Source organism: Manis javanica, chromosome 2, assembly GCF_040802235.1.
Source record: "Manis javanica isolate MJ-LG chromosome 2, MJ_LKY, whole genome shotgun sequence".
Classification (NCBI taxonomy): Eukaryota; Metazoa; Chordata; class Mammalia; order Pholidota; family Manidae; genus Manis; species Manis javanica.
Window position 1 is genome coordinate 85,817,146 of NC_133157.1, and position 14,297 is coordinate 85,831,442.

At 37.6% G+C, this 14,297-nt stretch overlaps 1 protein-coding gene across 16 annotated transcripts in view; it reads right to left on the minus strand.

The window, feature by feature from the left end:
• SLC35D2 (solute carrier family 35 member D2) overlaps positions 1 to 14,297 on the minus strand; it is a 39,872-nt gene that overhangs the window by 22,014 nt on the left and 3,561 nt on the right. For 6 of the 16 annotated variants that reach the window (XM_073228792.1, XM_073228793.1, XM_073228790.1 and 3 more), the window contains 3 exons: positions 8,960 to 8,993; positions 6,888 to 6,974; positions 3,987 to 4,054 (listed from right to left, as the gene is read on the minus strand). In XM_073228792.1, coding sequence (XP_073084893.1) covers positions 3,987 to 4,054; positions 6,888 to 6,974; positions 8,960 to 8,993 — 189 coding nt within the window. Of the gene's footprint in view, positions 1 to 3,986; positions 4,055 to 6,887; positions 6,975 to 8,959; positions 8,994 to 10,317; positions 10,405 to 11,199; positions 11,288 to 11,919; positions 12,046 to 14,297 lie in introns of all 16 variants that reach the window. The other 10 variants (XM_073228794.1, XM_073228799.1, XM_073228797.1 and 7 more) reach the window with 7 other exon arrangements.

Genomic DNA, 14,297 nt, shown 5'->3' on the forward strand with positions numbered 1-14,297 from the left:
AAAAGATGCTAAGGAATTAAAAAATACCATTAACAGATTACAGAATATTTATTAGAAAGATACTCCAATGTTTATGTATCAAAAGGCTTAATTTTGTTAAAATGGCAATACTTCACAAAAAGATCTATGGCTTCAACACAAATCTTATAAAATCTCAGCTGGCTTTTTGTCCTCTCAGAAACTGACAAACTGATTCTAAAATGAATATGGAAATGCAAGGAAGCCAAAAAAAACCCCAAAACAATCTTGAAAACAAAGAACAAAGCCAATGGACCCAATTTCACAACTTACTACAAAGCCACAGTAATCAGTACTATCTTGTACTGCTTTAAAGATAAACATATAATCAATGGAATAGGACTAAGAATCAAAATAAGTCATTACAATTATGGTCAAATAATTTTCCACAAGGGTGACAAGACAGTAAAATGGTGAAAAAATAGTCTTTTTCAACAAATACTTCTGAAACAACTGAACCACATGCATAGAATGAATTTGGAACCCTGCCTCACACCATGTATAAGAAATTATCTCAAAATGTATCAGAGACGTAAATGTAGAAGTTAAAACTATAAAACTCTTAAAAGAAAGCAAAGGAGTAAATATTCATGACTCTAAGTTAGACAAACTCTTCTTAAATACAATACCAAAAGCACAAGCAACAAAAGAAAAAAATTGATAAATCAGACTTCACCAAAATTTTAAACTCTTATAAATAGATAAACAGACTGTGATACATAATTATAATATTATTCAGCCTTAAAACAAGAAATGATATCCTGATACATGCTACAATATGGATGACTCCTGAAAACAATATGCTACAAAGGTATAGACCCAATCAATGGCAATCCTGTTCTTTCACTTTGTGAGGCCATCTTTGGCTCCTTTCTTTCTCTCCCACCCTACATATTATTCATCAGGATAGTGCTGGCCCTTCAAAATATATCCAACATCCAGACTGTGGCCTCCACATAACCCTTAACATTAAAAATAACCAGGGGATCCTTGGAGAAATGCAGGAAAAGTCCAGGATAAAGTTCAAAGGACTCCCACTGGCCTGAGATGGGAAAATCTGAGCCACAAAGATTTATATAATGAATTCAAACATCCAACAAATGAAACAACTGGATCACTGGAACAGAACAGGCAACACAGGAATAAACCTACACAAATAAAGTCAACTGATCTTTCACAAAGGAACAAATGTAATTCAATGGAGCAAGGATAGTCTCTTCAAAGTTTTCAAAAAACTGAATCTAGACAGACCTTCCACGTTTCACAAGAATTAACTCAAAATGGATAATACACCTAATGTAAAGCATAAACTATAAAACTTCTAGAAGACAACAAAGGAGAAAATCCAGGTGATGACAGGTTTAGCAATGATCCACGAGAGAAAGAATCAATAATGGAACTTCACTAAAGTTTAAAACATCTTCTCTGAAAGGCAGTGTTAGGAGAATGAAAAGACAAGCCAGAGACAGAGAGAAAATATTTGCAAAACATGTATCTGATGTAGAACTTGTATCAAAGAAATGAAAATTCATGAGTTTATAATGATAGCAAAAAACGACTCCCATTCATCACCACTTGAAGATGACAGTACACTAATTTATTACTCTGAATGTTTATAAATAAAGCTTTTATCCTGCCTTTCTTATGTGAAATGGTGAAAAGTCTGTATTTATTAAAGAAATTTAGACAATACATGCAGAAGGGGTGAAACAGAAAATCACCATTTTTGCAAGGTGTAATGAAGTAATGGATCTAGACAATCATTATCAGTGGAAGCTAAAACCATAAGGCAAAAGATTGATGGGGCACTTTCCAATGAAGACAATAGCAGGACCTCTCAAAATCATTAAAAGTGGAATTGATCAATTTAATATCATTAAAACCAGGACACATGAAGAAACTTGTGGGTGTCGAATATTGTGGTGATGGGTTTCACAGATTGATACATAAGTCAAAAACGTATCATATTGTGCATTTTAATTATGTGCAGTTTATTTTATGCAAATTATACCTTAAAAGCTGTAAAAAAGAGTGGGAGAGAATTTCATGTGCCCTGTCAGGTGATGCAGTAGAAAGAACCCAGCATCACCAGTAAACTGATCCCACCTGAAATAGTGAGCCTGAACCTGATCAAGCAGCTAGAACAGACCACCAGTTCATGGAAAAATATGAGGGACAGGGGAACAGTGTACATGAGTCACATATAAGCAATCCTTCCTTCTTCCTTCTTCCTCCTCAGTCTCCTTTTCTGGTTCCCTCTCTTCTCCCTAAAGCCCCTATGAGACCTACGAAACCCTCATCTCACTTTCTTGCACTGTTTTAGAACCCTTGCAATAAAGACATCTCTAAGAACACTACTTACCTGACACCTTGAAAACAGTGTAAATATCAGTGAATGCTAGTTACACCCAGTCTGCAATTAATGTGCAGAAACATTTTTAAACTCTTGCAATAAAGACGTTTCCAATAATGCTACTTGCTTGCTACCTTGAGAACAGTGTCATATCAGTGAATGGGAAGTAACATCCATTCTGCTTTGCATGTAGACAAGTGCTTGAGAACACTAGTAATAAAGATGCTTCTAAAATCACTAACAAAAAGAAGCCCTAATCTGCAAGGAAGAGAACCCCCACCCCAGTGTAAGAGGTGGACAGCCGTGTTACCTGAAGCCATCAGCCATCCCACACAGCTGCAGGTGAGCCCAGAGACAGGCCCAGCAGGCACGTGGTAACACAGCACTAGCACCTACCACAGGCAGCTTTAATACAAATTTGAGGCAATTAAGGAAAATTGTGCTAATCCAGAAAGAAACAACAAAACTAAAATGTGTAATAAAAACAGTACAGGTGACCCTTGAACAATGCAAGGGTTAGGAGCACTGCTTCCCCCTACACAGTTAGAAAGCCATGTGTAACTGTTGACTCCCCGAAAACTTAACTACTAATAGCCTACTGTTGGCCAAAAGCCTTCCCAACAATATAAACAGTCAGTTAACAAGGTTTACATGCTATATATATTATCTACTGTATTCTTACAATAAAGTAGAGAAAGTACATGTTTTTTCAAATTGTTTCAAGTCTCCAAAAAGTTTTCCATATATTTATTGAAAAAAGTCCAAGTATAAGTGGAACCACGCAGTTCAGATCTGAGTTGTTTAGGGGTCAACTGTATTTCATGTTTTGTTGTCTACAACTATGACCACAACCTGTGCTTTCCAAACAAAGGGAAAGACGATTGGTCTAACTTCATAGTTCTCAGTGTTACATGTCCTCCTCTGGCCTGTCTCCTACCTGCCTCTTTTCCACTCTCACTACACAAAGAGGTTAATTTTCTCCTTATTTACATCTTCCTTCATGTGCATTTACCAGGCTCCATATTTCACACTGCATTCCCAGTTTACAGGATGGCTCTGTCTTCTTACACCTCCATTTTGTTTTTTTTACAGTGACTTAACAAAAGTACTCAAGCAAAGGACACTAAAATAAATGCAAATGCAAATTTCAGAAGATAATATCACAAGATTATGAGGGTTTCAAGTTTATTTTGTCTAGCATTTGCAATTGTTTTCAGCAGGGGGATTAACACAAATATTCTTGAAGATAATGTCTGCCATTTGTTTCTCCCTGTACCAAATCTGACCTACACCAAATCTGACAGAATGTCCCTGCTTTATGTGTAACCACGTTACACAGAACCACATTCGTATAAATGAAACATCCTGAATAAATCATACCTTCTGTCTTGATGCCTAAAAATCCCATATTCTATGTTCAGACTTGAATATAAAGAAAAAAAATCAACTTTCTAATTGCCTGAAAGCATTAGCAAATTAAACTCAAAACTCCACCTTATTTCTTAAATTATTAAATATTATTATCTCTTAAATGTATACCATCCAACTCAGTTTTTGTACCAATAAGAAGCAAATGAATGAAGAACCTCCCATCAAACATTATCCTGTACTGTACCTTAATTTACTTGTGCTTGATAATCCACTTATGTGGTTTCCAACATAGAGGAGAGGCAGAGGAAACAGCTTCAATTAAAAAAAAATTTTTTTAATTAGAATAACAATAATGTGTTTCCTTCATATATAAAAATGATGACATTCACTCCCCCATTAACAAGTAAATCACTGGAGTTCCTTTCCCTGTGACTGGGAATCTTCTAGAATCCAAACACATCTTAAGTTTTTCCATGTGATCAAAATAATTAGGTTGTCAGTGATACCCAAAAGCATGGGGGGTGGGAGGGTTGAACCAGAAATCTTGCCAGTGTGAACAAGCACCTCTCTTAAGTGGAAACTCCTGGCTGGGTTGGTGAGCTGAAGATGGGTGTTTATAATTGGTACAGAAGGCCCATGAAAAAGTGTGCAAAATTCTGTTATCTATGCATGTGTACACTTTTCTGGACAAAGGCAAAGGTCTAAATCTCATTGAAATATCACAAAGTTGGTGACCCTTTCAAAAAGTTGTATATACCAGCCACATTCCTTTGGTGTTATTTTATTTGCTTTAAAAGCCTAGAATGATAACTATCTACCAAGGTCAAACAATGTACCCGTAGTTGAACTTGAATTAGGCTTACTGAGCTCTAAGCTCCTAAACTATCTTCTGATTGTCAAGAGAAATAATGTTCAGAACATACTGAGTAAACCCACAAAATGTAAGACCTATTCTTCCATAAATGAAAAAATACATATCCCTTTGTAAGTTCCTATGATAACTAAGAACTTTTCAGCTGATACCATTAATAGTCTGTAGCTATCAAGGTGAGTCCAACATTTATTTTTCCACTAAAAAGATGGTGAGCATGCAACTCAGATAACTTTTGAAGGATTTTGAAATACTGTCACGTACAAAAAGTTACAGAATTTTATTAACACGAGATTTTCCTAAGAGAGAAGGATTGATAGATCAAGGACCATTAAAAAATACAGAAGTTAGAATGTTGGAAAGAACAAAACGTATTTTTTGCAGATGATCTGATTGTGAATGTAGACAAATCCAAAAGAAACTACAAATAAGTTATGATTAATGTTCCATAATTTTGCAGACACAAAAATAATAGACAAAAGCAATATAAAAACATGTCTTTCTACTTTTCCAAATAATGTATTTTTTAAAGATACATGCAATAGCAGAAAAGAACAATAATTTCAGGATAAATCTAATAAGAATGTTAGAACTCTACAGAGAAAATTATAAAATTTTATTGAGGGTAACTAAAGAAGGCTTATGTGTACTATGTTCATGGATTGAAAGATTCAAAACTAAAAATGTCAATGCACCCCAAATGACTTATAGCTTCAATTAAATCCTAATCAAAATCCCAAAAGGTTATTTTTCTTAAACTTGACAAGCTGTGTCCAATATTCAGAGAAATGGGAGGGACCAAAAACGAGGAAAGATTTGCTCCTCCAGATAGCAAGACTGTTCATAAAGTTATAGGAATTAAGACTGTGTGGTAATGGTGCAGAAAACACAGACTGATCTTAGAGTACAGGTCCATTTCTGTATACACTGTGCTTCCTGCTTACACTGGGGAGAAACTTCTTAATAAAGATTTTATATCACTTAGTTGTCTACTAACATAATGTAATAATAGTAAAAGTGTGTGCTTAGCAATTGACATTAAATCCCATACTGTTGTATGGGATTATTCTAAGAATTAAATGTCTGGCCTAATCCTGGGCCCCCAGCAACTGTTCCATAAAAGTTAGTTCCATTCATGTGTGTGGGAGGGCACAGGGAAGGCAGTAGAGCACAGAGAAGACAAGTAGTGACTCTATAGCATCTTACTATGCTGATTGACAGTGACTATAATAGGGCATGTGGTGGGGACTTGATAAAGGGGGGAATCCAGTAACCACAATGTTGCTCATGTGATTTTATATTAATGATACCAAAATAAAAAAATTAAAAAGTTAGTTCCATTCCACATTCTCAGGAAGGAATGGCAGGTTTCATGTTTCTAGTTCAACCATGGAAAAAACGATTCTACATGTCAAATTGTATTGTTCATCCCACTCATACCTTTTATCAATCCAAGCTAAAAATGAAAATTTAAAACCAAGGATCTGCAAACTAGGGCCCAAAAGCCACATCTGGCCCATCTTCTGTTTATGTAAATAAAGTTTTATTATAACACACACTACACTGATTCATTTGTATTATCATTTACGGATGCTTCCATGGTACAGTGGCAGAGCTAAATAGTTGCCACAGAGATGGTGTGGCCCACAAAGTCTCTATATTTACTAACTGGTCCTTTACCAAAAAAGCTTGCCAATACAGATGGGCAAATGAGAAAGCACACAGAGCTGAGCAGCAGAGCCCTGCACCAGTGAATGACTGAACCATGATGCAAGTGGCACAATACTAAGGCCAGACTTTCTGCAGAGCCTGTGACAGCTGAGTGCCCATTTGGGAAAAAAAGGAAATTGTACCATTACCTCACACCATCTGCAAAATCAATTCCTAGAAGATTAAAATACTAATTCTGAAATATAATATACCATTTATCTAGAAAAATCCCTCCTCTGTGGTGTATCTTTTTATTTTATCATGTATTTAAGTGTGTTGTTTGCTATGGGTTTTGTGTAGATTTATCTCTTACTTATCTTTTGCTGCATGACTTTGTGACTCACACCAATAATCATGGTATTATTTCTTACAGTTACTGTGGTTCAGGAATGCAAGAAGGTCTTTCTCAACTGGGTAGTTCTGGCTGAAGGCTGATGTACAGTTGCAGACAGACAATGGCAGAGCTGAATCAGGCTGGTGGGGCAGTGGTAGTGCAGCTGCAGGCTGGTCGCACATCTCTCTTCCTATAATCTTAGGCCTCTCCAGATACTTTTCATCACTTACCTTTATGGGAATTTTCTTGTCAAAATCAGGGAAATTAATTATCTTATTTAACTTGGACACATACAGTATCATTATGGTAGCTGCCATCTAAAGGAAAGGGGAAAGAAACTTCAGCAAAATACCTGGAAAGACTTTTCCAGGTAGAAAGACATCAAAAGAAAGCAGATTCATCAAAAAGAAATATATCCAAACATCCTATCTTCTAGGTTTCAAACAAATAACTGTTTCTTAACAATATTAAAATTGTTTTTCTTGACACTATGTGGATTCCATCAGAACTATATGCAAAAAGTGTAACATCAAATAGACTCATGTTATCTCAATATACATTATCTCAAGGGGCTGAAGGAATGGTGACAGAGGAGAAAAAGGAATAGTGTCCCCAAAACTGACCGTGGTGACCACAACAGGCAAGGCCACTTGTTGAGCTGGACCATACTTCCCACATCCTAGGCATACAGTCACCTATCCCCATTAAGTGAGTGTCAGGGTAGGACAAATTCCACACATAAACACACCCATTGTAAAGTCCAATATTTCTGAACCACGGAAGATAAATTAAGAGAAAAACAAATTTGAAAAGGGATTTATTTTTCTCAATGTGGCTGGTACTGCAGAAATGTTTCATTCAAATCCTATTAATCTGGAGTATGGCAGGTGTATTACAAATACTCCAGATTATTATGAAATAAAAAATTTTAATATCCTCTTCCTATGCAAATTTTAGTGCTCAAATTTCCACGTGAGGATGCAAGAATTTAAAAACTTCAACATGATTACCATCCTAAATGTTGAGCCTAATGAATTTACAAACTTAATATTTATTTATGCTAGATTATATAACATGAGCCCATCCTGAATTACAGTTTCTATTTACAACTTACTTTATAATTCTTACAGAAATATACTAACACATTTAAAATATTCTGTAGTCAGATTTTTAAAATTAGGTCCACTGGCCTCTTCCCACACAAACTGCAAATCAGAAAGGCTTTACCTTAATTAACAATTTACTTCAAGCCAGTGAATTTATTTGCCTTGGGGATTATAAAGGGCACATTATCACAAAGTCACTGATCTTCTAAAGTACTTTTTTTCTACTTATTTCACATTGAAACATAAAGACAACATATTTTTTGACCTTAAGGAAATATAATTTCCTTATTTTTTCTCCCTGAAATAATGTTGCAAAGAGTACCTTATTAGCAAAACACTTAACCAGAATAGTGTTTAATCATAATGACAGCCTTTTGCAGATTCACAAGTAAAAATTTAGTTAACATATAATTTTCATAATTTTAAGCTTTTCCATGAATTAAAGCAGAAACAAAAAAATCTTTGGCATCTGTTACCACTTGTCTACTGGAAATCACCAGCATATGATCAAAAGAATAAACAAGCCACAAATTAACAGTGAAGGGAAATTTGAGAAACAGCCAGTGGGGCTAGTCTGAAAGTTTATCCAAGCTCATCCTTATACTTGAGAACAAAAATCACACACTGCAGGAAGCAAACTTTAGACATGTTTAGGCCACAGTTTTGTAAAAATTTGAATCCATTACCAGCATTTACAAATTGGGAGATTTGATGTAAAAATTCAAATTCCCTGTTTCTCTTGAAAAATCTCCAGAGTTCTGATAATAAGGTTACGGTGAGCCCTACCTCATCTCCTCGACCCTTGTCCTCTCAGACACAGAGGCTTAAACCGAGTATCAAGTGCACACACTTCAACAAGGCAATGATGCTCCCTGCCCCACCCCCCACCCCCGCCCAGTTATGTTACCCACCAGGCATTGGAGGCTTTCAGTCGTCTGGCCCCTTGCTTTAGAGCAATTACATTCAACAGGAAGTTAAAATATATTATGTTTCACAAATACAACTGTTCGAAATTGTATAAAAAAAGAAAATGTATATAAATATTTCACGTTGTTGCACCAAAAATACCATGATCCGGTGGTCCTCTGCCAACTAAAAAACTCATCAACCACAGTCTTAAAGAATTTAAAATGTTATGTTCTGATGGGCACTGACAATAATTAAGAGTTGCTTGTTTTGTTTTGTTTTTCACTTACCTGTCCAATTCCAAGAACAATTGGTGATGGGAAACTACAAAAAAACATAGAATAATAAATAATGTTAGCAACTGATAAAGACTCAAAGAGTATGATATATAATGACAGGGGTTATTAGCTTCTTTTCAGTCTTAGATAATTAAACCTTAACATCAAATATGTTCACTTTTCATTTGTTCATTTCTTTTTCATTATTTAAACTGATCACTGCTAAACTTGACAATGAGGTGGGCTGTCATTATATTAACAGAAAACATGAGAGTGAATGTAGAAAGCAGAAATAACTAAGGAATAAATTATTAGAATAAATAAATAACTTTAGTAAGGTTGTGGGATAAAAGACAAATATATGAAAAAAATCATTTGTATATCTACATGGCCGCTAGAAACAACATGAAAACTTTAAAGATATCATTTATAGTATCACCAAAAACACAACAAATAACACTAACTGGATATTCTATGATATTAAGGAATTATTTTTGCCTTTTTAGGTAAGAAATGGTATTGGCAGGATAGCACAGAGAAGACAAGTAGTGACTCTATAGCATCTTACTATGCTGATGGACAGACAGTGACTGTCGTGGGGACTTGATAATGGGGGGAATCTAGTAACCATAATGTTGCTCATGTGATTTTATATTAATGATATCAAAATAAGTTTAAAAAAAGAAATGCATATGATGATGTGTTTTTAATTTGCTTTGAAATAATCTGGGAGGGAGGAAATGTTGGGAGTCAGTGGAGCAGGTATACAAAAGTAACAAGACTGCTAAAACTGGGCGATTCGTCATACTATTTTTTTTAAATATTATACCCAGGAACACATCTAACAGAAGATTTCCAAGAAAGACTGCTCCATAGAGAACTGTAAATCAACATTTAAAAAATTAAAGAACCTGAAATAAAGGTCATGGATTGGAAACTCAATATTATACTGAGGCCTGTTATCTTTAAACTGGTCTATAAAATCAATACACTCTCTGGGAAAATACCAGCAGGTATTTTGTGGGAACTGACAAACTGATCCTAAAACTGAATGGGAAGCAAAGAGCAAAAATTACCCAAGACAATCTAAGAACAAAGTTGAAGAAATGACTACTGGGTGTCAGGATTCATTGTGAAGTTACAATAAATGCAACTGTGTGGTATTTGAACAATGACAGTCCAATAGGACAATGGAAGAGAACAAAGAAGGGGACAGATACCTGCCTAAATGGACACCTGACCCATGACAAAGATGACAGCACAGAGCAGTAGGAAAAAGATGGTCTTTCAACAAATGGTAATGGATAATTCAGACACAGAACCCTGACCCCCACCTCCCATCGTATGTAACAGAAGAGCACACCACTCACCCAGCTCGCTCATCGCCCAGTCTCTCTCAGGTTACTAAAAAAGGGGGGAATATCACAAATAAAAAAAAAGAAAAAACAGCGCTCCACCTGTTCATAAGAGGGAAACACATCTATTTCAGATAAGGCAAGAAGATACAAAGAATGACTTACTTTATCAGAGAAAACAGAATGAATGTCTAGACAGTACCACCATGAGAATAAAATTAACTCTGGTGGATGGAGGCCAGGTTGTGCCACCCAGATAACCCTTTTCTGGTTTGAAGCACTCATTCCCCAGGTGCCCAAGAGCATCTTCAGCTGAAGAAGGCTGCCTTGCCAATAGCAAAGCCCCTCTCTGAGAGCAGCCTGCTTTCCAATCACTGGGCTCTGCAGGAGTAGAGGCCAGGGCCCTTGGCCCCAGCACAGAGGACCCTGTATAGCCGTCCCAGCTCCGCAGCCCCCGGAACCAGGCTTTGTTGGGACTGCAGTACAGCCCAGTCCCCTCTGCCCAACCCTGCCTCCCTGACTCCCCTACAGCGGACCCCAGGAGCCCTTCCCAAATACTTCCTCTGCATCTCAGAGACTATTTCCAGGAGACTACAACCTGCAAAGTGTAGCGAAACAAGACAGCAACATAAACAAACAACAATAGGTTTACAGAAGGCAAACAGGGAGAAATACAATACACAGAAGACACAACTCTCCATGATCACTTCCGACTACAGAACACCTTAGTAAGACAGTATCAATAAAACAAGAACTCAAAACTGAGATGATAAATCAGTCTAATGACATGAAAAGGGAATGTACAGATCTAAAGAACAGGAAACCAAAACAATATAACTGCCACATGAATAATTTACTAATAAGGGACTAAATGGCCATTGCTGAAAACGTAATTACCAACACTGGAGGGAGTCACAGTGAATACAGATGAAAATGCCAACCTCTCCCAACAGGACTCATTGCTGGGCCTGAAGTGAAGAACTCACTAAGGAGAGAAAATGGTTCACACATAAAAGACAATAATTTATTGACATAAGGAAAATAAACAAACTGAATCTTCAGCTCTAAAAGCACACTATCTTACAGAAAAATCTCTTTAAGAAAGTTCAACACGATTAAAGCAGCGGCCATGAACTCTCCATAAAAAAAAAGTGCCTGACATTGGAATCTACCACTTAGGAGTAAAATCAAAATAATGAACTTGGGCATGGGGGCGTTGTAGTAAAAGGGCTGTCAGGGTTACAGTATCTACTTCAATGTAGAAGAGATTCAAACAACTGCGGGATTGTAATTATGAAGCAGGATACTACATCCTAAAAGAAAGTATGGCGGGGAGAGGTATGCAAGTTTCAGTTTTCAGAGCAGAGAGTTCATATATACTACCAAAAATTAAAACTTGCATTTACAAAGCTTGTATTTATGTAAAATGACTTCAACTCCTTAAAGTTTTTCCATGACCTCATAACCTGGGAGGAACTTTTGAGAAACATTAACTCTTATAGTGAAGAAATATATTTTAAAGTCAACGATTCTTTTAGTTGAACTCTAATTTCTCTTTTCTCCATTTAACTTGGTTAAAACTAAATTTCACAAATACATGCAACCTGAAGTCCCCACCTTTAATCAGACTTCAAATTCAGCCAGCATGACTAATGGTGCGGCAATCCTTGATGTGAAGCAATATGAAGTTCACAGGGTCAGCTACAAAGCAGTCTTACCAAATGTTTAATCTGCAGTTAAGCTCTGAATTTCAGTTAGGAAATAGAGAAAAGTAAGTTACACAAAGACTTCAGAAAACAAATCAGACAATCCATAACATGGGATATTTTATAAAACACCTGACTCAGGCTTTTCAAAAAGCTAACATCATGAGGAAGGAGTGAGGTGGGGGACTTTGTTAGATCAAAATAAACTAAAAAGATACAACTCTATGCAATGGGTGAAGCTTGACTGGATCTTCTTCAAATGTTTAAAACAACCATAAAAACATCGTGGGGACAATTGGGATGATATAGATTTGGTATTAGATTATTTTAGGAAATTATTAAATTGGCTAAAAGCAAAAATGACACTTTGTAGAGAATATCCAGAGTACAGTATCAGATTGTTTGCATCCTACTTTCAATGGTTCAAGGAGGGAAAAAAAGCAAATATAGCAAATGTTAATTATTGCATCTCATTGTACTTTACTTCCCATTTTTCTGTATGCTTGAAACTTTTTGTAATAAAAAGTTCCCCGGGTGGGGTACTAGGTGATCCTCAAAAACATTAAATAAAAGCCCCCTTTTCCAACTCCTTTCCAGATTAAAGAAAACAATTGATAAATGAGTAAACAAGTAGCATCTGTAATACAGACCCATTTTTATTTTAAAAAAAATCTATATATGTCCCAAATCCATCCATCTAAAAAAAGTCTTAAATTACTAATGCTAATTATAGTTAATTTTTAAAAATCTCACCCTAAAATTGCTCTTTTGACTGAATTCGTTATAATCACAACAGAATGACTTTTCCTTTAAAAATATGTTTCAAAATACTAACTGTAGTGGAAATATGGATAATCATTATTGTATTCTTTCGTATATTTGTGTACTTGAATAACCCCCCGTTTTTTAACTGACGTTTTCTAGGAGCGAATGCATGGAAGTGAACACAACTCTAAAAGAGTCTGCCTCTGAAAAAACAAAGAATTGAAGTCCACGTGGCCCTGAGGCAGGTAGCTTTCCTTGAGGAACCCTAACGTGGTTTTGGGCTGAGAGGCTACGGGTGGGAAAGAGGATAACGGAAGGGGCCGGGAGGCAAGGAGTCCGGGGTCAGGCCCTGCACAGGTGCAAACCGCTCGCGCCGTCGGCAGCGCGGACCAGGTCGAGCCTTTCGCAGCTCACAGCTTCTCCCCACGACGCGGAGAGCGGAGGAGAAAGCAGGCAGGAGTCCTTCCGGAAACAGGGAAAGCGAGCTCACATCGGAAACCAGAAGGCCATAGACGGGGTGCCGCGCGGCTGAGGTCTCCGATCATCAATTTAAAGTCACCCCACGCAGCGCAGAAGCTACCTCCTCCCTCCAACCTTCCTCAGGTCTGTTCGACGCGCAATGCGGACTGAGGCTGCGCAGACGCGCCAGCCCAGGAGGGCGGGAAGGGAGTCACGTGGCTCCCGGGAGCAACTCTCTGGGACCTCGAGGGCAGGGAAGCCCAGGCGCTTGTGCAGAAATGAGGCTTTGGCGCGGAGCCTGGAAGGTGGGAGGAGCCAGGCCGCAGGCTAACGGTTCAGCTTGTGTATCCCTAATTCCCAAAGACGGTTGGGTCCGGGTGGGGAGAACAGGAACAAACTACCGGAGTCACAGAGCGCAGGAGCTGCTATTGAGCAATAAGACTGGGGCCTGCACGGGGCCTGCACGGGGCCTGGGCAGCAAAGCTTTGAGAGGATCCAGCCCACCCCCAGCCGCCCGGACCTGAAGAGCGCTTCAGGGGAGCAGGCTTTCATCAAAGTAAGTAAAGTTAGTTTTAGTACAGGCTTCCAGCTCCCATCACTGCAGACTGATCCAGTAGCGTTGTTCAATCCTCGCCAAGTAACACACCACAAGTCAAGTTTGGAAACCGCTGTGTTCAATGATTCCAAAGTCCTGGGGTGCATAAGATGTAGACACGCAGCAAATACTTGCTGAACTAAATACAAGTTGTATATTTTAATTAAGCATTAGTAAATTATTGCGTGTCATAGAGAATATGTCAACAAAAAGCCACTCCTGACCACCTGCACAACCCTCATGAATCTGATTACAAACAACCACTAGTGTGTAATCAACTGGCCACAGATTCTTGGATGACCTTGCTCTTCCCTCACCCCAACAGGGTCTGACAGTTCACACACTTCAAAGGGCCTTCTGTCCAACCAGGCTAATCTATCAAAACTAAAACTATCAAATACTTAAGACCACCCATCAGGCTCCTACCCAAGCAGAAAACAATCTGTTTAAAGTAGAAGAGAAAAAACATC